General features: G+C 43.0%; 1 protein-coding gene across 1 annotated transcript in view; it reads left to right on the top strand.

Moving 5' to 3' along the window:
- tnrc18 (trinucleotide repeat containing 18) overlaps positions 1-25,219 on the top strand; it is a 73,514-nt gene extending 48,295 nt beyond the window's left edge. Inside the window, exons 17-30 of the mRNA XM_049560982.1 lie at positions 24-236; positions 3,881-4,057; positions 4,561-5,033; positions 5,484-5,618; positions 6,206-6,347; positions 6,444-6,561; positions 8,419-8,494; positions 8,610-8,718; positions 9,031-9,147; positions 11,252-11,404; positions 13,689-15,460; positions 15,552-15,788; positions 18,178-18,252; positions 19,539-25,219. Of these exons, the coding sequence (XP_049416939.1) occupies positions 24-236; positions 3,881-4,057; positions 4,561-5,033; positions 5,484-5,618; positions 6,206-6,347; positions 6,444-6,561; positions 8,419-8,494; positions 8,610-8,718; positions 9,031-9,147; positions 11,252-11,404; positions 13,689-15,460; positions 15,552-15,788; positions 18,178-18,252; positions 19,539-19,745 (4,004 nt within the window). The 3' untranslated portion in view covers positions 19,746-25,219. The remainder of the gene's footprint in view (positions 1-23; positions 237-3,880; positions 4,058-4,560; positions 5,034-5,483; positions 5,619-6,205; positions 6,348-6,443; positions 6,562-8,418; positions 8,495-8,609; positions 8,719-9,030; positions 9,148-11,251; positions 11,405-13,688; positions 15,461-15,551; positions 15,789-18,177; positions 18,253-19,538) is intronic.
- The last annotated feature ends 2,007 nt before the right edge of the window (positions 25,220-27,226 follow it).

The following is a 27,226-nucleotide window of genomic DNA, read 5'->3' as shown; positions in this document are numbered from 1 at the left end:
TAACCGTCCTTTCTCTGCACCAGACTCAGATTCAGAGGAGCACAATTCTGCTCGAGGGGGCTGGCCCCCTCTCTCAGGGACGCGTTCCCACAGCAACCTGGCCAGGAAGAGGCGGTCCGCATCGTCGCCGACATCTCCGCTGTCCAGCCAGAAGTCTCAGAAGAAGAAACACAAGCACTTATCCCTGCTGCTGGAGGAGGCCGGCCTCAGCTCCTCCGACGACTCCTTTGACCAAGGTTACTGACAAATCTTACAGCTCCCCGCCCCTCGCTGTAGAGTCAGACAGAAATGTGTCTCTGAGCCTCGTCACAGCTTGTGTCTTTGTTTGCGTTTCGCTAGGGCAGCTGTTTTTCCTGACTGTGCTTAAGCTCGACGATCTCTACCTCTCTTGCTGCTGGCTTCTCTATAAAAGTTGCCTTGTTTTTAAAAAGAGTTACAAACCTATTTCTATGGTGTTTTATATTGCCTGGATTGCAAACCGTTTTTTGTAGCATTTGTACATTGAAAAATTGTGTGAATTGTGAGATTTTTTTCATAAAGTTGTATTGCAGTTTGGTACCTATAAGCTTTATTAAAGGTGTTGATTTGATTGGCACAGAAAGCGAAGCGCTGTGGTCCTTGTGTCTGCTTCATCTGTCTGTCTGTCTCCGTCAGTCTGTCCAGCTGCACCTCACACATCCTTTAGACTGCTCTGTTCGTCAAATATCCCTTTAGTCCTCTTGGCAAAGGTTGGAAAACACTGCTCAGATTAAGGTTTAGAACTTAAAACATAGAGAGCACCGAGATGAATCTGTTTATTTCCTGGTCATGAAATAGAAAAAGGTGATGATAGTTGGATCTTTTTTTAATTTTTGAATTTTTAGTTAAATGTTTATCAATGATGTGATCTAGTTTTGATGATATGGGGGAAAATTTTGCATCTCTACTCATTCTAAACTCCTTGATGGCACCAATCACTAAAGATACTGGGGATATTTGGACAATAGAGCCCCTCCTCTGTGTCTACTAAACCTTCAAATAACCCTTTTCCCTTTACGTTGCTCTCTCAGACACCTTGCTCTGTCCTCTCACCTTTCCCACCTCACCTCTGCCCCTCCCCCTCCCCCCCTCCCTGTCCTACCCATGATGCTTTGAGTGTCTCTCAGCCTGTTCCATGTGCTTGTGCTGCTGCCGCCGTGACATTACAGAAGCTTGGCAAGGACTAGCGCAGCCTTGAGCCCACGCTACCTCGCTGCGGCTAGTGGCTAAAGCTTTGCTTAAGCTTGACTGTGCTAAGGCCAGGCTACGCTACGGCTAGGCTGCGCTCTCGCCGCCGCGCTGCCCCGCCCTGCCTGAGGCCACACCCCTGTCACCTGCTCTGTAAGTAGGAAGTGCCCCTCCCTCTATTCTTTATTGACCGCTAACATGGACTATGCTGAAATTGAACTACACACACAGAACATTAACTTTTTTTTTTTTGAAGGGATGCACCGATTTATCAGCGTTGGTATCGGCCAGTATTGTTCTTGTTGAACACCAGCGGCGTATCAGCAGATAAGATGACTTTCACAATGGCAGTAGCCGATATTTTTTGCAGACTAAAAAAAATAAGGCTTCTTAGGGACTGAAGAGAATGTGTTTGGGACCAAGAAAGCACATCGTAAACTCACTATTGAGGCGACAGGCGACACACTATATCTTTTTCCTGCTGATGGTTTGTTGTAAATAACAAATCCGTGTCGTAATCAGCCAGAAAACATCTAGTTAACGTTAGCTGTTAGCAACTGGTGGCTTGAACTAACTGCTAACAGAGGGCAAATTTGTGTTTCCTAGCACAACAAAGGCATGACCTGCCCTAGTCTGCAAAATTGCCTCTGATTGGCTGACCCTGACTCCAACCAAATCTCACTCCTCTAACCTAAACCCAATCAACCCAATCAACGCAGGCAATGCGTACTTTCCAGCCAAAGGGAGAGTAGTGTGGGTCACTCTGTCGCTATCCTCAGATGTGCAAACTCTCTAACAGTGGTTGCATTGAGTTACATTATGATGTGTTCAAGCTCTTATCAGCAAAGATAAGTAGTAGGCGAAGGCAAATTGTAACGTTATCATGGTGTGTTCAAATGTTGCCCTCTAAAACTTAGCTTTTGGCAAGAAACTTGAATTATTACAGCTATTTGAAGACAAAATTTGTCGATGTTTTCACATAAACATGAGAGAGATATTGGAGAGGAAACTAAGATATATTTAGTTTGAAGATTTTATTTTTAAAAAGATGTTTTTCCATGTGAAAGACGGTTATAGTAAAGGTTGTTTCATAAATTTGTTTCCTAAATTGACAGTGTAGTGACGGCCTAAATGACTAAAGATTCCTTTATTTCCATGGTAAAAAAGGGGGATAATATCAACAAAAACAAAACAAACAACAACACAAAATTTAGTATCAGCTATCAGCCAAATTATTTTTTTAAACACCAGTAACGACCCACAATTTCAAAATCGGTGCATCCCTAATTTATTTGTTAATCTGTTTATTTATTTGTTGCTTTTTATTGTTCTCACAAATTAAAGCTCTTTAAGAGAGCCATGGTTACCTCCCAATTCCACTTTATGTCTCCTGATGGCTTGTAAAAGTTAATTGGGAGACTTTTGGTGCTTTGCCGGGAAGGAGGATGTAACCATGGTTACTCAGACTTCATACCAACATTATACCAAGGGGCCTCACAGGGCTGTCCTCTCAGTGCCTGTCTGTTGTATCGTCTGCCTGCTTCAGTTAACGCACAGTGGATTCACAGCACAGCAAATCCTGACACCTTGAAATTTAGTTTTTTGAATATTAATTTTACTCTTGTCCTGAGCCACAACAAATTTAAATAAGACTCATAAACCAAATAGAGTGTTACTATTTTGGTTAAAGGGTAACTTAACACCCCATAAAAATCTTGTTCTTGCTGACCTCTGTTGGTTTAACTGCTCACCTCGCTGCAGTGATGTACAGGTGTACTTTGGCGCACCGTGACATCACTGCTCGGTACGATTACAGGTGAAACCTTCAACCAGAGAGGGCAGCAAAACACAGACTTTCAGCCTGGTGTTACTTTTTAATACAAATCTCTGTTAGCACAAATTATTGCTGATTTTTCTACGCTTTAATTTCAGTAAGATTAAAAAGATTTTAAAAATAGTTAATGTACTGTGAATCCACTCTCAATGTTAACGCTCTAACCCCTGAGGAAACACTCCTCCTGCTCATCTGTCGCCATGGACCTAACTGCTAACTACCTGCAACACACGGCTACAGTGAATGTGTGTGTGTGTGTGTTGCCTCTACCTTCTTGTGTGCTGCACTGGCCGGTCAGACGTAGAAGAAGAAGGTTTTTCACTTCTCTCTGTCACGTTCTCTGAGAGGTTTTTTAAAATAATATATGATATCTGAGTCAGAGTTAATGCTCACATGGTCTCAGCAGTAGTGTGTGTGTGTGCGTGTGCATGTGTCAGCGTGGCTTATATGCATACGTTGGTTAAATCGTAATTTTTCCAGCTGTATCTTGCTTACACAGCGTTACAGTGTGAAGGCAGGCTGCATTATCCTCTCCCTCTACTGTTGTATCTGATCAGCCTACATGTTAAGCTGTGGATTTGAGTGTGTGTGTGTAAAGTGGGTTACTGTAAAGTCCAGGCTGCTGCACCCTTCTACGCAGGGCTTAACTCAGCTTTTGTATTTAGTCTTGTCTTAGTAAAGCTGTATCTTGATCATTTTTCTTTTGTTATTTCTCAGCGGTGCAGCTTTTGTGTCCGCAGTCAGTAGGAAGAGGAAGTAGGAAGTGATTTGACCTTTGTCCCAGACCCGTGCTGCAGCCACATGCACCTCTAAGCTGAAAAATCTCTTCTCTGAACACAGAAACCTCCGAGGACGATGACGACAACGAGGACGACACAGATTCGGACGACGATGGCGGCTGTGAGGAGAGCGGGCTGGGTCTGCTGGCCAGGTTTGCGGCGAGCGCACTCCCTGTCAGCTCAACCCCGCTGAGCCTTCTCCATGACGGCAAACACCGCAGCAGGCAAAGCACTCTGGGTAAAGACAAATACATAAGAGTAGATCAGAGTTTCATGTCTGTCTGTGCAAAAAACAGAATACAGATTAGCCTTTTATGCAAAGTAACAAGAACACGCGTAGTAAGAAATACAGTATTCTGTTTTATTTCGTATTATATTCAACCAAAATGCAGAGATGCCTGTTCTCCACACAAACTGCGTTTACTGATTTCACAGATTTCCTCGACAGTCTATAATTGTGATTTTTTTGTGGTTGAGCAGCTTCACCACCTCAGCATTTGCTCAGGATTATGTTATTGATTCATGGTTAAATATTCATTCATTTCTAATTGTCACATCAGGGTGCATGTAATGATTCAGCCCTGAATTATGTATTAGTTTCAAATTGATCAATAGTCCCATTCACAGGGTTATTGATCCCAGAGAATCTAACACCTGGGTTTATTACTGCTGCATGTTTTTCCTGTACAGTGTGTATTTGTGTGTTCTCACAATGTGTGACCCTCTCCTCTCCTCTTTCAGGGTCGTCAGAGTGCGAGTGGTCAGACTCTGGCTCAGACTTGCGACTGAGGAAGTTCCCCTCTCTGCTGCATGGCAAGCGCTCCGCCCCAGAGCTCCCCCTGTTGCCCCCAGCAACCCGCCGCATTGACCAGACCAGCCCCACTAAGCGGGATGACACTATGCCAGTCAAACGCAAGCCTCTGCCCAAGCCACGCCCCTCACCCCGGTCGCCGCGACGATTCAGCTTCGACCTGCCCTCCAGCTCTGGGTTCGGAGGCTTCAGCGAGGATGAGGGCTGGACCAGGCGACGCAGCGAGAGGATTTTCCTCCATGACGCCACCACCACGGCCAATCAGATGCCTGTGCCAGCCTCCACCTCTGCCAGTCAGAGCTCCTCCTCTTCCTCCTCCAGCTCAGCCCCGCCTCTCACCCCGAAGCCAGTCTCCAGACCCAAACCCTCTCCGCCCAGCAGAGAGGGGAAAGATGTGGTGAAAGTACGTCAATAATTCATCAAGTTGTTACTTGCCAACTGAGACGAGCCCGAAAAACAAAGAGGCCCTTTTTCCCGCCTCTCTTTGCTCCTCTTCCTTTTCTTCTCTGTTACTGTTTCAGTCCTCTCCTCCTCCCTCAAACTCTCATTCCCTCGCATGCTTTTGTCTCCCTTGACACCTCTGTGTGCGAGAGTGTGTGTGAGAGTGTGTGTGTCAGAGTGCCAGCAGGGTTTCCCAGTACTTCAGTCACTGCAGCACTCCCCTGCTGTCTCTGTCGTGTTACTGACAAGAAAGGACAACTGCAGGCAGCCTGGCAGCATCCCGCCCTCAGTGTGTGTGTGTCTGTGTGTAACTGATTGTGTGTCTGTGTGTGTGTAAAGATGTAAATCTGTCCAATTCATCCTCAGTGCCGTCGTTCATATGCATGTTTTTAACTCTGTACGTTCTGACCAGAAAAAGAAGCTGAAGGACTCTCCTCTGCCCGTGAGCCCGTCCACTCTGTGCAGCCCAATCACAGACAGCCCTGCACCTCTGAGCCTCAGCCCGGCACGCAAGAGCCAACCAAAAGCCAAGACCAAGGCCAGAGAGGTCAGTGTGATGATGGATCAGCTGCAAAGTCATTATGGATGTGAACTTAATTACCCTGGCAAGGACAAAACCAGAGTGTATAAGTTGCTACACCTAAGCGTGCACACACCCACTTAACTTTCTAGCCAGCCGTGCTGCAGGAACACATGCACACGCCGTAACAATAAGTCTCAACTGATAGCGTGTGTTGTAATTAACACGGTTTTGTTCTGCTAGTGAGAGTAAACCTCTTGTAACGTGTGATTTCTGCCAAAGTGTTGCATTGCTCTCCATCTGCCACCAGCCACAAACTCCAGTTTGTTTTGGAAACACTAAAGTGTGCAGAGCTCTTTGTGGTGGTGGTGGAGCAGCAGAAAAAGATTGTGTATTCAACAGCATAAGTGTTGTAATATGTTACTGTTTCACTTTGAAAAGTTAATTTGTGGCGTGTCAGCCTGGTAGTTTGGTGGTCTGCCACAAGTTAATCTTAAAGAGCAGAATCACATTACAGAGCAGGTTTATTCCACCATCACAGATCTCACTGATTGACTTATTGGATAATTAGTGCTGGGACATTAAAGCCTGTATGTGTGTGTTTGTTTTTGCAGCCCTCCAGAGGAGCGGTGAGCCGGCTGATGGAGAGCATGGCAGCAGACGAAGACTTTGAGCCCAATCAGGACAGCAGCTTCAGCGAAGATGAACTCGTCCCGCCACGTAGCAACAGCGTATCGGAGAGGTCCTCCACACCTGGTCAGTATACACAGACACCATCCACTGCTGCTGCCAGACGTTACTTACCCAGTTAATAACGACGTGCTTATTTGTTGCATGTGTTCTTGTGTTCAGCTCCAGTGCAGTGTGTGTTGGATAAGGATTCTCTGGTGGACGGACTCAGAGTCTTGATCCCGATGGACGACCAGCTGCTGTATGCAGGACACGTGAACACTGTACACTCCCCTGACATGTGAGTACACAGAGAGTAAAATAGACGGGAGCACAGTGATTTGTTTGCAGCCTTTATTCGAGGAAAAACATCTGTCTGCACTATTAAAAGCCACAAATCCATCAGCGTGTTCCAATTTTTGTCCCCGCCGAAGTTTGCTGTCCTTGATTTTAAAAGTTCCTGATTCAGCTGCTTGCTGATGAAGATACATGTAGAAACCCAAACATTTAAACTGCAGGAGAAAATATTGTTGGGCAGTGTCTGCAGGTGCAAAGCACAGTGTTGTGTTACAAAGCTTTGTTGATCTTTCAGACTAACTGTTCCCTTATTTCCCCGTCTTTATGCTAAACTAAGCTAAGCTAAGCTGTTGGCTGTAGCTTCATATTTACCACACAGACGTATGTATTAATGCTGCATTCAGGTGCTCCTTGGATGGTCCCATTTCCCAAGTTAGGAGGTTGTTCTTCCACTGTTCATGAGTTTTAAGTCGTAACTTGGAAATGACACGGATGTGAAAAAGAAGATTGTTGTATTTTATTGCTCTGAACATTAAACATCCCAGTTTAGATTCATGATACTATCCAAATATGGTGAAACTAGTAGAAGCTTTGTATTACATAGTAACTTGTACTGTTGCTGCACCAGTACATTCCCTAAAACTTCTAAAATATTGCTTTACTTGACTTGTTATCAGGGTTAGTGCTAATAAACAACTGTGTTTAACTAGCTTATGTGTCACTCTACATGGACAGAAACGGGTACAACCTAATACCATATTACATTACATATATTAAAAATGAATACACAATATGTGAATTACTAAAAGTTTCTGAACATCAACCAAACATTTACTTGTCTTTTTGTACTATGAGGTGAATTCTGCAAAAAAGTTTTCAATTTTCTGAGTTGTTCCAAAATGAGGTGGTGTTTTCACAGTGGGAAACTCGGTTTTCAAGTTATTTTGATACCATATGAATGCAGGGTAGTATTCTTCGGGCTGGGCGATATGTAGAGAATAGGATAGCACGATATTTTTGACCAAATACTTTTGTTAGAGCCACTTCTAGCAAGTCCTAGTTTCCTAGTTTTCACTTTTTTTTAAACGCAACAGTCAAGACAATCAATTCGTAGCGTCCTACAACTCTCTGTACGTCCTGCAAATCAATCAACTCTTAAACCAACCGAAGCACCTGGATCACTGAACAGAGAGTGAAACTAAACAAAAGACAGTGAGTTCATCGTATCTCCCGTTATGGCGTCTGTGGGCGGCTTTTTATTTACTTATTTGGAAGCTGCAATAACCTTGATATTGATATTGTGATGATATTGTTGTGTTTGGGATATCTAAAATCTAAAATAATATCTAGTCTCATATCATGATATCAACATAATATTGATATATTGCCCAACCCCAAATATTCTCATCAGTCTTTGCATTAAAGCAAATAGAAATAATTCACAAAAATGTGAAACTGTTCCTTTAAACAAAATTGCACACACACAAACAAGAAAACATCAGATTTAAATCTACTTTTGGTCATTGAGCTGATGCTCAAATCCAGAGTGACTCAATTAAAAGAAAACAAACAGACTAAAGCCCTGTTCAGATGGGATTAATATTCCAGGGGGATGTGGGTATTAGCTGTGCTCTGCTCATTTTAGCCAGAACTAAAGTACTGTAGTGGTAGTTAGCAAAAGACTTCACATTCCCCAGCCTGCTGCACATCAAAGCAGTCAGGATCAAGATAAAGGTGCCATGTTGTCTCTGGCTAAGAGGCTGTTAACACTCCTGAAACTGTCAGGCGGTGTCATTTTAAGCTCACTGACCAATAGCAAACTTTTGACCCCAAACTTATTCACACATTTTTACCCCTGCAGATACAGCGTGGTGGTGGAGGGGGAGAGAGGGAACCGACCTCACATCTACTGCTTAGAACAACTGCTGCAGGAGGCTGTGAGTAAACCCAGTGGACGACACAAAGCTCCACATCTCTCTGTTTCTGGTCATACATGTGAAAGCCTTGATGTTGTGTATGTTGACATATTAAGTCTTCATTCTGTGTGTTCAGATCATCGATGTGAAACCTCCATCAGTGCGCTACCTCCCAGAAGGCACCCGCATCGCCGCCTACTGGAGCCAGCAGTACCGCTGCCTTTACCCCGGCACTGTTGTCAACGGTACAGCAAACACACACCCGCCACTCACACAGCCAATTTAATTGTAGCTGACAGCACAAACAAACGTTAAAGATCTTTAAACTGCTGAGTTTATTACTTAGAAGAGCTGAATGGTAATGGGAACATAACTGGAGTTCTGTTCTTATTGAACACTTTCCATTCAATGAGCTCTGCTGCAATGAACACAAACAATGAGGACTGATATTGCCTGAGTGACTGGGTGTCAAACAGTTTTACAAATCACAACACAAACGTTGTAACAGGTTTTTAATGTCTAAATACTCTTTGCTTATTTTTCTTCCTCTTAAACAGGAAGTTCAGATATTGATGAGAATGATGACCTCATCACGGTGGAGTTTGACGATGGTGACACAGGCCGCATCCCCCTCTCTCACATCAGACTGCTGCCGCCGGACTACAAGATCCACTGTGAGCACACACACACACACACACACACACACACACACACACGTACACAGTCCCAGTCACAGAGTTAGATTAATCTTAGGGTGCTTTCACACCTGCCCTATTTGGTTCGGTTCAGTCAAACTCAAGTTCGTTTGCCCCCAAAGTGCAGTTTATTTGGGCAGGTGTGAACACAGCAATCACACTCAGGTGTGCACCAAAACAACCTGATCGAGACCTTCTTGAAGAGGTGGTCTCAGTCTGGTTACAAAGGAACTCTGGTGCGGTTGGTTTGTGGTGAGAAGGTGTTCCGACCTGGATGTGAAGCAACTGCAGTCACATGACACATTGTTTGGGTTAAACATGAGCATGTTACAGTCCTGGAGGATTATTAATGTGCACCTCCTCCTGTACTGCCTTAATATGCACATTCAGCACATCTAATGCATCAAAACATTGTTTTCTAGTTGGAGCCGCGCCTCGTTTTCAAACTGATGGTTTGACTAAAATGAACAATGACAGCAATATAGTCCACGATGAGCAGCGCTAAAATCAACCTGCGTAGTTGTCCCTCCATTGTGACATTAGAAAGTGTCACATTTATCTTGCAAGTGTACTCTTCTTCAGCGTTTGCTTTACTTCCTGGATTTTTCCCACATGGAAATTCTGACCAATCAAGAGCAGCTTTCTCACACAAGGCATTTGATCTGGTCTGCTTGTAAATGCTGCCGTGAGAACACGAACCAACTCTAGGCAATTATACAACTTTGTGACAAAATTAGTCCCTGATTCAGACCAAAGCAAGACAACTCTAGGTCTGAAAGCAGCCTTACCCTTGCTGCTTGGTTTGAGCTTTGACATATTTTTGCGTGTGCAGTCTTTTGGTTTTGACTCGTCGCAAATCTTTGGTCTGAACTGGGCTATAGAGAGAGCAGAGAACAGGCCCTGGTGAGTGATTCAGTTCGCTACCTCGGATATACGCCTATGTTCAAAGAGTAACACGCTAAATTTAAAATTGCTATGCCCTCGAAAAAGGCAAAACTTCTCTGTCATGGTTTAAATTTTTTTTTTTTTTTTTTTTGTAAAATAGTCAGTAGCAACAACAAAATTAGGTGCTTTTTCTATAAAGCCTAGAATGATTACTTATTTTCTTTGGTATTTTCATCATATACAAATAAACTGGGTATGTCATCCATGTCAAGTTTCTATTTGATCATGCGACGAGACGATACAATACTATACACAGCAGCTAGTTTAAACACATATCTTTCAAGACTGACAAGCTGAGCACATCTGCAAGCTGAGGGAGCAGTCATGGCTTTCAGACATAAAAGCAGCAGTAAGAAAAGACAGCAGAGAAAAGAACAGGAGGAGAAGGTAGTAAGTAAGTAACTCAGTCCAACACATTGTTGGTAAAATATATATATATGCGCCTAATGGTGTGTGTGTCTTCATAACTAGTATTTAGTGTGCACTGGGGCCCGTCATAATAGCGTGCACTGGGGCCTGTCGTAACTACCTTATGTCACTGCTGGTGCATCGCTACTCTTTAAACTGCTCTGTGTGTACATATATATATATATATATATATATATATGTACTGTGATAGTTGTTTCTAAGTGGATTGATTCCAAGACTAAAGCCTGTTTTGTCCTCCATGGTCGTCCACATCAAACACAGGGATGAAAATGTTGTTTCCTGAAGGAGAGAAACAACATGAAGCACTTTGCTGACAAAAAACAAAATATTTATTGACCACGGAGCTCAAAACACCTTGTTAGAGTTTTTCTCTGTGGGCACTTTTGTTGTTTTCCTCACATCAGAAGCTGGTGTAAATATTTATTTCTTTACAAGCAAGGTACTTCTAACATGATGTTTTATGAGGGAGTGAACTGAGAGTGCACACACTCACAAAGACATAATGTTGGTCAAAATAGCCGATCGTGTTGGCTCGGTTTAGAGGTTTGCAGGTAACAGACAGCATGCCTCTATTCAGATGTTTATTGATGTCTTTTTTTTTTGTTAAGAAACCTGAATAGATTTAATTTCCTGCAGTTGGGGTGAAAGCATACGCAGCATAAAGGTCAAATATTTCAGATAAACCATAAAGTCTGCTGCCTCTGTCCAGGCGCTGAGCCGTCCCCTGCTCTGCTCGTGGCCAGCTGCTCCAGGAGGCGAGTCCGCAAATGCAGCAAAGAGGGCAAAGAAGCGGGAACAAAGCCAGAGGAGACCGCTCCTAAGATCAAAGGAAAGCCAGGCCGAAAACCCAAACCCAAACCAGGTGAGCTAATCAAACTGCCTCCTTCAGGAGGTGATGGATGGATTTATTGGCTAATAAAAGTCTTTGTCTTTAGTCGGATCACTGGGGCTTTAAGCTTGACTTTTAGTATCATCATTATTCCTTTTTCTAATTGTTATTACCAACCCACCGACCCGCTGCTTATCCTACTAATAGATGATATCCTCCGAGTCTCATTCTGCTTGACTCTAATGTCTCAGTGAAATCGCTGGTAGAAACAATGAGTGTCACAGAAATGATTGACCAAACGTGTCAAATCTGTTCGAATCATCAAAGAAAGAAAAAGTAATATTTCCTAAGGGAGGTAAAAGTAATGGAGGGGGTGCTAGAGATAAAACTAGAGCACTGAACATTAAGTACCACCATCAAGTTTGCCTTTATTTGAGATACGCTGTCTTTTTTCTTGGAGTAATTCCATGGGACTAGTAAAGGACATCTCACGCACTGGAGCCAAATGTGTCGTCGTAAAAAAAAAAAAGAAAGGATGGATTTCACATTATTTGCCTCAGTGCTCATCACAGAAGAGCAATGTGTTTCACTCCTGAGTGCCGTACTTATCCATTTAAGACAGTTTAATTTATGTTGATTATTGGGAATAATAATAGAAATGAGTTACATTCAGTTTGTCGCTGCCCTTATTTTAACATATTTATCATAGAGGCCATTAAAGAGGTAAAATAAAAACTGCTTTTGTCATCTTTGTCTTTTGATTAGTCTTTTTAAAACCACAGAACCAGCAAAAATAGCTCAAGGCTCAGAGAGATCTTTCATCAAACATCTCATATTTGACCACGGCTGTCATCTCTGATATCAGTTTAATGAATTTGCAGCATCGCTGTTGTTCTGTAAAGCTCGGAGTCTGTTACCCTAGCTGTAATAAATGGCATGTTGCATGTCTGATTTGCTGACGCCGGCCTTGTTTACACTGGGTAAGCAGTTCTTACATGCAGTGTTTTCATTTCAGAATTGTTTCCTTGCTCGTTTCTCTACTGCTCTCAGCACATGAGGCTGCACACCACAAAAATCATGAAGCCACATAATGAAAACTTCCAGCGTGTCCAATGTAAACCCATTTACAGCTGACCAAAAAAAAATCCAGTTTCCTCCTGTAACCTTTTCCACTCTGCAGGGACACGTCCCCAGCCAACATTACCGTCTGTCAGAGGTTGTAGCAGGCTGAGTTTTGAAGCTGGAGCCAATATACAAGAACTAAGGAATCCATTGGTATTAACTTTCCTATGTGAGGGGGTTAAATGATGCTCAAAGTTAGGCTAAATTTTGGCGAGTGAAAAACTGGCATGGACATTTTCACACAGGTCCCTTGACCTCTCACCTCATGATATCTGAAAGAAAATGGGTTCTGTGGTTACCCACAAGTCTCCCCTTTATAAAAACGCCCACTTTATGTGAGTCCCATGCAGTTTTTTTTCTTCGTGCAGTACAAATGTGTTATTTTCATCTGTTGTATTTGAATATTTCTGCATACTGGGGTCCCAAAGCAGTATTGGAAATGCATAAATTGGGTAGAAAGCTTTGACTGTTGTGGATTTAAAAAAAAGGCATCACTGTATAAAATGACGTGTTGTGACCTCTTTGATAATCACAGCCATATGAAACTTTACAACCACAAAGTAGAGACCTTGGGCATTCAGAGGGTGTGTGGCTTTCATAGGTATGCTACCAATAAGGGCGTTTCTCAGCAGTTTTCAGAACAGAAGTGTTCACCATCCAAACACCAAGAAATGCAGTTCTGATAGAAATCTCCAAATGTCAAATAAAAGTTTGACAATCACAGCAGGATTTTTCTATGGTGTATTATTGTGGGATTTTTTAGGGATTTGTGACCATATTATGAATTCTAGGGTCATCAAAAATGCTTAGATTTGGCATCAAGTCTGTGTAACAAATGATATCAACCCAAAATTGCTGCAACAACGTATTGTTGAGGATGAGAATAACTATCATGTACTTCCATCATAATGCTCTAAGCCCCTATACGCTAAATACTTTAAAAGTTTGAAATGTTTAATACAGATTTATCGCCAGAACAACTGACATACAGTGCTGAGCTGCATCTCAGATTAATCTTCAGGTTCCCAGTTTACAGGTGATGTATACCACTTCTATGTGGCATCTACTGTTGACCTGCTCTCTCAACCTAAAGATCCCCTGTCCCCCCTAAAAATGACAATAATAGGTCTATGGTAGTGAGAGGTGGAGTAGGAGAGGTTAAACCTTTTTGTTGTTTTTCCCGTCTTTTTCTTAGACACCTCCATGAACCCAGACAGCCGAGAGAAAGCCGATCCTCCATCTTGCTCCGCTCAGCCCACAGAGAGACCCCAGGCTCCGCTCAAGCCTTCCCAGGACAGGACCTCTTCAATCCAGAAGGCAGCTCAGGAGAAGCCCCGTCCTGCATCCCGACCAACGATGGGAACCCAGGCAAAACCAGCCCGCAAGAGCTCTACCACATCTCCCGCAAGTAGCCCCACCCTTCCCAGCCCAGTGCCCAGGAAGGCCAGCTCAGCCCAGCCTTCAGCTCCTAAACCAGCCCGCGCTCTGCCTCCCTCCCTCTACCCCTCCACATACGGGAAAGTCCTGACTGTGGATCTGTACAGCGAGCCCAATCTCAGCTCGTACAACAACCAGCGCCGAGAAAGAGAGAACAGCAGCAGTGTCAGTCCCACTACAAACAGACCAATGTCCAGACCCAGTATGGCGACATCATCTACTGCACCCAAGCCAAGTGCTTCATCCACACCCAGACCCACCGCTGCCTCCTCACCAAAAACAAAACCCTCCTCGGACCATCACGGCAGCTCCAGACCCAGCCACAGCTCTGGACTCATACCCAGCAGCATGTCCAGGCTGTCAACAGGCAAACCCAGCTCCTCACTCACTCCGAGACCGTCATCATCATCATCTTCACTTTCGTCATCATCTGCCCCTAGACCCAAACTGAAGATGCCGTCCGACCAGCTACCCTCAAGACCCAGCCCCATCTCCAGACCCAAGCCTAGCACGGGGCAAAGTGACGTGGGCTCGCTGTTGAGGCGCAAACCTCTGTCTGCAGAGCCCCTCGTGAAGCTCGACCATGAAGGTGTCACCTCCCCCAAGACCAAGAAGACAAAGGCCCTGATGTTGCTAGAGGGTCGGGGCGTCAGAGGAGAACACACCCCCATCACCACAGCCACGACCAATCAGAAACTGCTGAAGGCTAAACCGAGGGCTCCAGACAGAGAGTCTAGCCTCCCGGAGAAAGACTCCACCTACAAAGCACCACTGCTGACTAAGGAGAAGACGGAAAATCGTGGAAGTGCTCCTCGAGGACAAGAGATGGACACAAGAGAGGAGAAAGGTAAAAAGGAGGAGAGAAAGGAGGTGGAGAAAAGAGATGAGAGGAAGATGAAAGAGGAGTCTCAGAGCAGCAGCAGCTCAGAGTCGGAGGAAGAAGGGGAGAAAGGGAAGATGAAGAAAAAGAAGAAATGCACTTCAAGTTGCTCGTCCTCCTCTTCATCCTGCTCTGGCTCCTCCTCATCTTCTTCATCATCGTCTTCCTCCTCGTCGTCATCGTCCACTGATGACTCCTCATGCAGCTCAGATGAAGAGAGGACACCTACGCCTCCACCAGCCCCTGTCACCCCACCACCAGTACAGGACAAACCGAAAGAAGAACCAAAAGAAGAAGAGGAGGTGGAGGTGAAGAAGGAGGTGGAGGTAAAAGTGGAGGAAGAGGAGCTATCTCCTCCCTCACAGTCTCCCTCCCCATCAACTTCTCCGACTCCTTCCACTCCTGCGCCGGCTAAACCTGCTAAACCAGCCACTGGGAAGGGCTCGGGGCAAAGGGGTCGTCCTCCGAAGCCAAAGCCCAGCGGAGGAGAGGGGAAGGTGGGGAGACCAAAGCGGAGAGAGGGCGTCCACCTCCCCACAACCAAGGAGCTGGCGAAACGTCAGAGGCTCCCCAGCGTGGAGAACAGGCCCAAAATTTCTGCTTTCCTTCCAGCCAGGCAGCTCTGGAAGTGGTTCGGAAAACCCACTCAGGTGAGGAGAAAAATCACGGTAAAACTGTATTTGTCCAAATATCCTCCTCCTTTCACTCTGTGACCACTTCGTCCTCCTCTGACCCCCCCAGAGACGCGGTATGAAGGGCAAGGCGAAGAAACTCTTCTATAAGGCCATTGTGCGCGGCCGAGAGATGATCCGCATCGGTGACTGTGCCGTGTTTCTGTCCGCCGGCCGGCCCAACCTGCCCTTCATCGGCCGCATCCAGAGCATGTGGGAGTCGTGGGGCAGCAACATGGTGGTCAGGGTCAACTGGTTCTATCATCCAGAGGAGACAAACCCCGGCAAGAAACTCACCGACAAGAAGGTAGGAGGGAGCCTGAAGTTTTGAAAAACTCTACTTCAAGTTCATTTGTATAGCGACAAGAGTGTAGCATACATTAATGCCACACACCACAGCATTTATGGGCTGAGCTAATTTGCGATGCCCGTCCCGATTCTAAATCAGGATCCAATTTGAGTTAAATAGCTAAAGAATTCCACACGTTAATTCCACAGGCTGAAAAAGCTGTTTGTCAAAATGAGGATTTAAACAGTTTGATATTGGCGAAATTTACGAAATTATGAAAACTTAACATATTTAGTTTCTGAAGAGCATGACAATGATGTGCTCTTATTGGTTTCCTGACCAAACTATTAATTGCTTGATTGTATATCGGTCAACCGCCATAGTTTGCAGCCCTTCCATGATGAGCAGTGTTGGAAAAACACATTTTTAAAATGTGAAACTGCTTCATTCAGTGTTTTTACCGGTTTAAACACCAGGTTCATTTGTTTAAGAGAGGAGGAGATAATTCAGCTCCCGGTGATAACCACCTGAACGTCTGGATCAGGGCGGCAAGCACACATTAGCAGGTGCCGGGCTAGCGTCGTGTATGTGATGAACCAAAAAACAAATGAGAAACACTGATATGAACGGTGAAACTTCTTTATTCAGTGTTTTTACCTGTTTAAATCACTGTATTGGTTTTTTATGGCGAGTAATAGACCTCTGCAGGTAATTCGACTCCTGGTAACAACCTCTGGAACAATTAACTCAAGCCCCTTTCACGCTGCCAGATTTTCGGAGTATGTTGGGCCGTTTTGCCGGCAAGCTGCGAGCGTTTAGACACACAGAGTCGGATTGGCAAGTTTATCCGCGGTGCCCAATTTTCCGCCTCGTAGTGTAGACATGTTGGCGGAACTCTTTTTGTTTAAAAAGAACAAGGCGGCCTTCCGCCACGGGAGGAGCTGTTGATGACGATAGCAGGAATTAGCAAGCAGCTAGTAGCAAGAGGGAAACGCAAATCTGACAGACACAGTAAAGATGAGCAACTGGGGAGACAAGGAATTGCGCGCCCTCCTTGTCCTCACAAACGAAGAGGCCATTAACCGTCAGATGACGGGGACGGTGAAGAACGGGCCGACTTATGAGAGAATCGCCAAAGGACTGACCAGCCACGGCTTCCCTCCCACGTCACTGTTTACGTCACACGCTGAGCTACACGTTTTGTTACTTGCTCACGCCCCCAACTGCCCCGAAAAAGGCGCATTCTGTGTAAACTGAAGTAGGCAGGCGTCATTTTGCTGCACTCCCTGATTTTGTTTTTATACTGCCAATGCTGAAAAAAGACTGATTGGGCTTTCCTGCAAATTTGCACAACTCCTGTTTAAAAAGGGCTACCGATGGAATTCTAACCTGGAGAAGTCTTAGCTTGTTCAGTCTGCAATCCTTACCACTAGATGCCACTAAATCCTCCTAAATCTTACACACTGCTCCTTTAAAGGTTTGTAAAACATTGTAAAAAGTCAGATATACATGTTCTTTTTATTATAGAGCAGACCTAGATGCGATATAGATACTGTGATCAAAATGCTCAATCCACAGAGAAATGCACACAGTCCTTATTCAGTAACTGTCTGTAAATGAGCCGTTAGGACTTCCGTGAATTTGTGATGTCACAACTATACTATATAAAGATAGTGAATGCTGTTACCGTCATTCCCTGGCTGTGATGACGGTGCTGAGATGCTGAGAGTGCAGATGTGGAATACCGGGAAACACTGACCAATCAGAGCAGACTGGGCTTTTGCTAAGGGGGTTTAAAGAGACAGGTACTAAAACAGAGTTTCTCAGACAGAGGGTGATTATGAGTGTATTCAGGCAGACTGAATGAGAAAAGTAAACTGCTTTTTAACATTACAGCTTGTAAATATGATTGAGTAGAAACCCAAAATACAAGAACGAACCTGAATGTTCACATAATATAGGACCTTTAAACATTTGTGGTCATTGTTGAGTCAGAAAACTCAATAAATCACTATCTAAAAAATGTTTTTATTCAGTACAAGATAATTTTGTTTCTTGAAGTATTACGTCTGAATAACAGAAGGTCTTATTCACGGGTGAGAGCGCTTTGACACATATTTAATTTCCGGAACTGTAATTCATTACAGGGTAATTATTTAGTCCAATCTCATAACTAATGGAAACTTCCTGCTTCATTTTTCTCTCTTATTTCCTCATTGCAATACATCATGCTACTGTATCATTAAAAAAACATGAGATCATCGTGAGAAGGTTGATCATGACTTTTTTAGTATTGTATGCATGATTCATTCATGGCTGTTAAGTAAAAGAAACGTACGTCAGGCTGAATATATTTTTGTGTATGATTAGTTTGAAGCTTTTTTGCTAACACCGCTGTCCTCTACAGAACTGGGATCAGATGTGTGGTCAGTCTTTACCAGCAGCTCTGCACTCTTCTATCCAGAGGAAAGACTTCATGGAGGTGAGGAAAGAATTAATTATTACACCTGTGTTTTCCAGCTCTGATTTTTCAGGCCTCAGAATTCCTGTTGATTTTATTATAACCATAAAACAGACTCAAGGGAGGCTTGGACAATATGGAGCCCCAAAGCTGACTTTAAACATTTCTGAATACATCAATAAACAATGCTATTAGCTATATAATCAGTATGGAGTGATGAAGAAAATAGAAAGCTTTAAACCTTCCTTTAACATCCTATTTTTATACAACTTCTTGGTTGCCTCGCATGTCGCCTACACTGTTGTGAGCACTTTATATATGTGGGGTGGTGTGTCTGTGTCACTCTGCAGTTACACCTCCAAAACACAGGGGTTGGGTTTCTGTGAAGTGCTGTAAAGTTTAGTTGATTCAAAACTCACATTAAACACACATTAAACATGGCTTAATAGAGACAATTTCAAACACAAGTACACAAATCAGCTTCACTATAACTCGCAGCATTCACAGACAAACACTTGTCTTTATCTGGACACATTTTCCCCACAAATACAACATGCTAACGTTATTAGCACAAGCCTATGGCATTTTATATTATATTAATTAGCCTAGCAGCTAGCAGACTTTTCCTCTTCTCATATAAAACCAGGATCAACAGCAACATTTAACAAAGGTAACGTTACAAAATTCAGCTCCATTACAGCTCACAAGGTTCACCGACAAAACAACTGTCTCATACTAAACACGTTTTCCAAACAAATACAACATGCTAACGTTATTAGCACAAGCCTATGGCATTTTACATTATATTAATTAGCCTAGCGATAAGCGGAGATTTCCTCTGCTCATATGAAGCCAGGATAAATCACACACAAGACTTAAAATGCTATTTTTGTGGAGGCTTTATTGTCTTCACAATTTATTGTTTCTTATCTGTGAAATTAAAGTAAGGAAATGGTTTCAGCTTACAAATATAGCCAATATTTGTAAGCTAGACAAATATAGACAGAAGGTCTGTGTTGTTGTAATGCGTAGTTACATTTCTGGGGAGGTGCATGTCAGGCTACGGCGTAGGGCATGCAGACTCTATGTTGACGCAGTAGTATAAATCCCGCATTAGTCTTACAAAGAACCTTCTCTCAAAAAAAAAGTTTTCAGAAGGTTCTTGGTAGAACCTCAGCCCCTCAGGAAGAACCCTTTTGGGACCCTTATTTCTAAGTGTTGTTGTCTAGTTGGGCAGAAAAGAAGCAGGTGTTTCATTCACAGTATTTTGGGTAGCTTTAGAATAAAATCCTCTGTCTCTGTCACAGCGCGCCCTCTACCAGTCGTCACACAGCGACGAGAACGACGTGCAGACGGTCAGCCACAAGTGCCTGGTGGTCAGCGTGGAGGAGTACGAGCAGATGACCCACACACGCCGTTACGCCGACAGTGAGGACCTCTACTACCTGGCCGGCACCTACGAACCCACCACCGGCATGATCTTCAACACCGACGGAGTCCCAGTCATCTGCTGAACAAAGACAGAAACTCACTACGAGTTGCTGAAACCAAATCGTGACACTCACTGGGAGTCAAACCCGACCAAGTCTAATCACTGATCTTCACTCATGACGGATCTTTCAATGAACTCCACCGCTCAGACACCACGATACACTTCAAACAGACTGTCGTGAACAGCTTCTACTACAGAGACGGAGACACTATAGACAGTATTACAAGGAACACGTCTCCTGAAACGTTTGCACACACAGACTCCATCAACACATAACACTGTTCTGCTCGATGTGTTCATGAGAAACTCTTCAGAACACGCACGAGCACCTCAGTCTCCTTTTACGTGTAAATAATCCTCTGCATAAACAAGCATTTACACCCACACATGCACAGACACGTGTAAATACTCACCTCCATGTAATACACACACACACACAGTTATATAGAGGAAAATATGAGTGTTTTATTTTCATGTAATAGATTTATGTCAGAGTACTTTTTTCTAAAGAGGTAAACAGTTGAGAAGCTTTAATGAACTGTGAATGATGATACAGGAGAGAGGCCCCGTGTCTGTCCGTCAGACGGCGGTGATGTGACGTTGTGATTATGATGTTGCCGTGGTGATGTTACAGTCATGTTACAGTCATATAAATGTATCTACAGAACAGCAGGAGCGACAGACAGAGAAAGAGACGCACAGAAAGCGAGAGGTAGAAACTCCTTCCATTGCTGTCCAACAGAGAGCACTTAAAACACTTAAATTCTGTCCTCCTTTAATTTAACCCCGTAAATTCCCCTTGACAATCCTAACGCTGGCAGGAAAGCTGTCTGCATGCTACTAAAACTTCTGACTCCCTCAGAGACTCAGGCTTAAAGAGAGAGGAAGGAATCTTGTACTATTTAAAGCACTTCCCATTTTTCATCTTTGAGTTCTTTATTTTTAAGGAAAAATCCACCCTGAACAAACACTATGAAACAAAACCAGCTGCTGTTGATTTATCTTGTATTCTGCCCATTTTTGCTCTGAGGTTGAACATCAAAAACGTGGAGAAGTAGATCCTGAAGGAGGCAGAGACACCAGTTTCTCTGCCAGACAGACACCTCAATAGATACAGTCGGTATTTATGGGAAAATAAACGTAAAAATACAAAGTTAAAGGGTATTTTCAGCGTATTTTCCCATGTTTTTGTGTCTAAGTGATTAATGGGAATGTCATTTTTTGAAATTGGTCCAATAATGAGCGAGAGCATGTTCGTACCGTCATGTACATCCACCAAAGGTGCTTGTTTTTGCCACTGACAGGCTCAGCTTGTTATTATAAGTGTCTGACAATTATTTAAAGGATCCCTACAGAGATAGACCTGTTTGTTCCTTTTTGTTTCACCAGAAACACCTGAAATCACAATCGTCAAACCTACCAGACTCCATTTAAATAAACAGTAATTTCCATGCGTCAGTCAAAGCAGAGCTGTCCCTAATACCAGTTTTTGGGCATCAAAGCTTCAGTGAAAAATATCCGCGATGAATCAAAGCTTTTAAAACGATTATGATGATAATCTTTATTGATAAAGTGCTTGTCAAAACAGTGACAAAGTGCTCCACATGTCAATGATTAAAACAGACAGGACATGAAAACAACAACTCAAGAACTGATCAAAAAACTGAGTGTATAAAAACAGAGAAAATAAAAGACTAAAGTAACTTAAAAGAAGGGATTAAAAAGAGATCACTGACTTGTCCGACCTGATTTCCTCAGGCACATTGTTCCAGAGCTTCGGGGTCCGGGACAGCAAACGCTCTGTCCCCTTTAGTTTTCAGCCAGGCCTCTGGAACAGACAAAAGACCTCTGGCTTGTACGGCATTAAGAGGTCGTAGATATAGCTGGGACAGAGACCGTGGAGAGCCTTAAAAGTAATCCGTAAAATGTAGTCTGTAGTTTCTAGTTACACAAAAAGGTCTATCTCTGTAGGGATTCTTTCCATAATGTCAGATGCTTAGAATAATAATCTGAGCCTGTCAGTGGCAAAAACAAACACTTCTGGTAAACTGATGGGGACAAAAAAGGATCTCACACTTTATCCAAACAGCTTCAGATTGTTAAGCCACCGGTAAAAAGTTGTGAGCCTCCAAGGTCTTGTAGTTCTACGTCTTAAAACGTGCATGAAATTCACTAAAACATGCTAGTCTCTTACATCATAGCGTTACTGGCTGTAGGGCTCTGATTTGGTTTAATTAAACATATCTATAGTCTCCTATGTGAGTTGAAAAACTGCGCTTTCCCAGCATTTAAAGGCAGACTCCACCCCCCTAACTACAAGGACACACCGACTGTATCTATAGAGACGCAGCACAGCTACAAGATTTAAAGCATACTGGAAAACTGAGGACAAAAATGGGCAACCAAGAAAAGTAAACTACAACACTTGATGACAAAGTGACTCCGTACATGCACTGAACGAGAGGAGCTGATGTATTGACAGTGTGGGAGTCTCAGAGGGTGGATTATTCCTTTTTTAAGGTGTTTTCAGGGTTGTAAACATTGCAGTCAGTCCAAGACGCATCAAGGTCATGGCACTGATAGTCAGTGTGAAGCTGCCAACGCTGATTACATCATGAACATAATTCAATTTTAACAGTTTGGCTTCCCTCATTGGCTGCAGCGTTTTCAACCTCTAAATGTCCCGTGCTGAATTTTATTTTTTTTTACTTTTGCTTCTGCTGTTTTATGGACGTCTATTGATCACATATTCGCCCCTCCAAAGCAATCATCTTTGACATGAGTGCACTTTGAACGAGCTCCGTTGCAGAGGAGACTCTGTGACTGGGAGTCTTGTATGTCTTCCTAGAGTATTTACCTAACCGCCCCCCTCCTGCATGCCGCTGAAGCCCCTTCGCCCTTACACACAGATACACACACGCATCCCTTTGACACACACTTCTTTTCGGTTCTCTTTTAGCTGCTTATGAATTTTTTCCACGTGCCTAGTTTAACCGTTTTTTAGGGTGAGACTGTTGAATGTTGTGCTCAGGGTTGTGAGCGTTTGGGCGGCCTTTACTCTCCCAGGCCTTATGATGATGATTCGCCAAATCTCGCTTAAGTCCCGCCCCATCCTCCCACCATCATAAAAGTAATCAGACTGGTGTTTTCCCCAGAAATGCCTTTCTTCTTTATGATTTAAACAACTCCGTTCCTGAGCTCTTAACCCACGTCGTTACACTATTGTGTATAGAGTGTGTATCAGATATATCAGTATCTGTATGCAGTATATGGTATACTGTATTCATAGTATATATCTGTGATTATCATGTTGATTTTCTCGTATGTTTCTTACCACGTTGCCCTCGCTCTGCTTCGCCGCAGAGATTGAAGATTGTCTTGTTGATATTCAATAGGTTTAATGTTTTCTACTCTTTTGAGATCTTTTGGTTATGTCTGATTTTATGATATCGTAGTTGTACTCACTCTGAGATGGCTGTCTGGAGGACGGCCCGAGATGTTAATGTTGTTAATATGACATATTCCCGTTAAATGACACAAGACGTCTGCCAGTAGAAGTGGCTTTTCAGTGCAGGAGAGCTAAAGGAAAAGTTTGATAATGTGCTGCTAGTATTGAAAGTGGATTAACAAGGTACAGAGTGACTTTATGTGCTGTTTTTCTAGATAACTTGATCAATTGACGCCTGAAAAGTAGAGTTGTTCTGATACCAGTATCAGTAATGCCTCCAGTACTACCTAAAATGCTGCACTGGTTAACGGCAAATACGAGTCTATACATCGATCTGATACCATGTAATTTATTGCAAAACTGTAAAGTAGTTTTACACGGCAAAAGAAGAATAATTCAGGGTTCCCATGGTCATGAAATTCCTGGAAAAGTTCTGAAATAAGAAAACTGTTTCCCAGCCTGAAAATTGTTTTTGATTAACAGAATGTTTTGGAAAAGTTTTGACTGTAGCAGTCAAACAGTTAATTTTTTAAATCACTGAATTTTAATGGTTCATCTCGTTAAATCTCATTTTTAATCGCATGTTTAAAATTCCATTATTTTGCATTTCAAAGCTGTTTTAAGTCCCTTTTTACAAGATAAAGTCATTCTTACCAGAGTGTCTTGATTGGAAATCAGATGAACGCAAAGAAATTAATATTATGATCTTGATTTTTAGATTTATTTCTTACAAATCAGTGCTGCACTGCTACGGCATTTCAGTGCGGCAAAGAAGAATTCAGTGGGAACACTGTCATGAAATTCCTGGAAAAGTTTTCCAGACCTGAAAATGTTTTTTAATTAACAGAATGTTCTGGGAAAGTTTTGAATAGAACTGTCAAACAATTATTTATTTATTTATTTTATCACAATTAATCACTGAATTTCAATAGTTCATCTCGTTTAATCTCATTTTTAATTCCACGTTTAAAATTTCAATATTTTATTTTGCATTTCAAAACAGGTTTAAAGTCATTCAAATGAATGCAAAGAAATTAACATTATGATATTGACTTTTAGATTTATTTGTTTCAGATCAGTGCCACACTGCTACAACTGTTTGGTCTTGAAACCATGACAATACGCCAACCCGAGGACGCCCCTCAGGTCCAAGTCTTGCCACCCATTTAGCAACTTAAATAACGTAAATAAAGTCATGAAAATGGGATAAAAGGTTTTTAAAATATTGCTGAAAAAGTGAGGGAACCCTGAAAATTGATTTCCAGTAAAAAAGTGTAACGTTGGCCGTTAGCAAAATCTCAAACTAGACAATAAGAGAAAGTCTGTGGCATTTATTCTCTGTATGTATTTGTTCATGTTTCACAAAGAGTTAAACCTGAGCCCTGCCACATTACGATAGCAATTATCGGAGGAGCTCTGGGTGTTTGACGTCCCACCTGTGCAGCGAGTGCCGGGGCTTATTTGCTGACGGACGTTGGCTTGCATGCACTGTCCATGCTGCGATGACACAGAGGTGGTTGAAAATCTGCACAGATTCCCTCGATATTATTTAAGTTTCTTCATGGTCTCCTACGATTGTATCTCGCTTGAACTACACTGCACTGCCCCAGAGTACGGACAGAAGGCTCCGTCTGTCTTTATATCTAACACTAGGCATAAATGAGCCCTGAATAGTCTTTTACGCAGTGGTATCAGATCAGTGTTCGGTATCAGCCGATGCTCAAGGTCAGGTTTTGGATTCGGTATCAGGAAGGCAGGAGTGGTATCGGAACATCTCTACAGAAAAATCTCATCTGCTGAAACCCCGCCTGCTCCTTCAGGCCGAGACTCACAACTCCGCAGAGAAAAGTTCAAAAAGTTTTGAGTGACAGTCGGCCAAAATGGATCTGCGGCTGCCATCTCAGCCGTGGGAGCGTAATGGGTACACAGGTCGTACCGGTGTTTGCAGAGTGAACCCGTTAATGTGCCCGTTATGAATGTTTGTTTACCCCTGGAGCTGCTGAAGCACTTTTTTTCTGTGTGTGTGTGTGTGTGTGTGTGTGTTTGTGTGAGAGGACGGAGACTGATAAGACATCACACTCTTATCCTCCACCACACACACACATACACACACTTACACACCTTTGTAACCCTTTAAGGTGTGTGTTATTGCCTTCCAATCTCTATTTGCCCCTTCTATCTCCATCCAAAGCCCAGCCTTAGGCCTTCGAACAGGGTCCAACACACGCACGCACACACACACGAACACACGAACACTTATTGCCCACTTCGCCTTCATTTTCATTTGGTGTTGTACGTTTAAGAGCCTGACTTTGTAAATGTTCTTTTTAATCATCCTTTATCTTTTACTTTGGCTTTTAAATGTTTGTTTTTGCTGTGATCTATTTTTTCAGCTCTGTATTTTTTCTTTTGTGCATGTTTTCGTCATTTGTTTTCCCCCTTTGCTTCCCCTCTCTGAACAATCGTCCACGCCTCTCAAGCAATACTGCTGACAGGCACTGGGAGCTAGCTGCTAGAGAGAGAGAAAGAGAGATGGGATAGAGAGCATACGAGAGAATGGGAGAGAAAGAGAGGTGGACTGGAGGCTGGTTCTTCGTCTGCTGTTCCTTCAGTATCGTTATCGTCCTGTTACAGAAACAAAAAAAAAGATTATTTTGAAAATAAATAGAAAAATCATCTAAGTTTTGTAAATGATGCTTCACTGTCCGGTGGAGAAAAAGCTATCAGAATATACTTTGTACACATGTCTAATCTTGTAAAAATGCAAAAAAGAATACATTTTAGAGATAAATCTGAAACCAGATATATTCTGTCACCCTATACTGTATGTGTAAGGTTTTTTTTTTCTTTTTTTTTACAGACAGCAACCACGTTTATCAGTGTTTCTTTTAAATTGTTTTAGTAACTCAATATTTTATAGTTAATCAATAAACAGATGGAACTGTACTGCTGGTGTTCTGAGTCTCTGGTGTGAAAACAAAGATCGAAGGCTTTTCTCAGATGTCTTTTGATGATGTTTGTGTGTCTTTTAAACTGCGGCACATTTCCCTTTCATCTCTCTTTGACCGGTTTTGTTCAATTCATGTGCAGGAAAAGACGCAGGAGCACAGTTTTGATTCATTTTGAAGTTTTGTTAAATCTTCACAAAGATAATTTGACAGAAAAGTTTGACATTTTGGAAAATTCTTTCTTTCTAGTAGATGAGAAGATTGATTCAACCCAGCAGTTGGTGAGGTCAGCATAAAGACTGGACTTGTACAACCTGAATAAATGAGATTTAATGTGCTGAAAGTTCTGGATGTGACATTCGGAACATTAAAATAGCAAACTACTGTTTGCTGTGTAAAGATATAGTGGAGTCATGGCATCCTCACAACCTCTCTGTGTGTTGTCATCCGAGCTTCTCTGTCTGACGTGGTGGGAGACAGTCCAGCCACACATGCGTGTTAGTGCGTGTGTGTACACCACTGTTTAAGGGGCCATTCACATGCTGCGTTTTTGTGTCGTCAAATTCATTGTTTTAAATGTAGACACGTGGCAGGCATGCTTAAATGCTGGAGCAGTGCGCACATGTTCCCAAACACACATTTTTCATGGCACGTTCAACTTTTGAAACACAGCAGCGCACACCGCATGTCATGGCAAGGACCAACCAATCACAGCTGACATATATCTTTCCCTTCTTCTGTAAATATTCAGTCTGGTAAACACGGAAAAGTTGATCATGTTAGTGCAGGGCTACCCAGAGCTTTACATCTGTCCCACAGACGATAGGCCGACACACTTATAAACAGCTCCTGGAAGAAGATCAGCTCTGCACTCAGGATTTCAGGTGAACAGGCTATATGATGCTTGTTGGGTTGCATAGCAACGTCAGACGCAACCTGCCACTGTGCTCTTGAAAGCTGGCACAAAAAAGGCACAAGAGGTTAAAGATGCGGCATGTGTACGGCCCTAACTAATCGCCACTGTACTTCACCGTGCTCATCGGGACGCGTCTATTGTTTTTCCAACCCTCTTTAGATAAAACCACGCCCACTTCTGAATGACGAAAG

Source organism: Epinephelus fuscoguttatus, linkage group LG19, assembly GCF_011397635.1.
Source record: "Epinephelus fuscoguttatus linkage group LG19, E.fuscoguttatus.final_Chr_v1".
In the NCBI taxonomy this organism is placed as follows: domain Eukaryota; kingdom Metazoa; phylum Chordata; class Actinopteri; order Perciformes; family Serranidae; genus Epinephelus; species Epinephelus fuscoguttatus.
The sequence above is the reverse complement of the archived record's forward strand: the minus strand, read 5'-3'. Positions and strand labels throughout refer to the sequence as shown.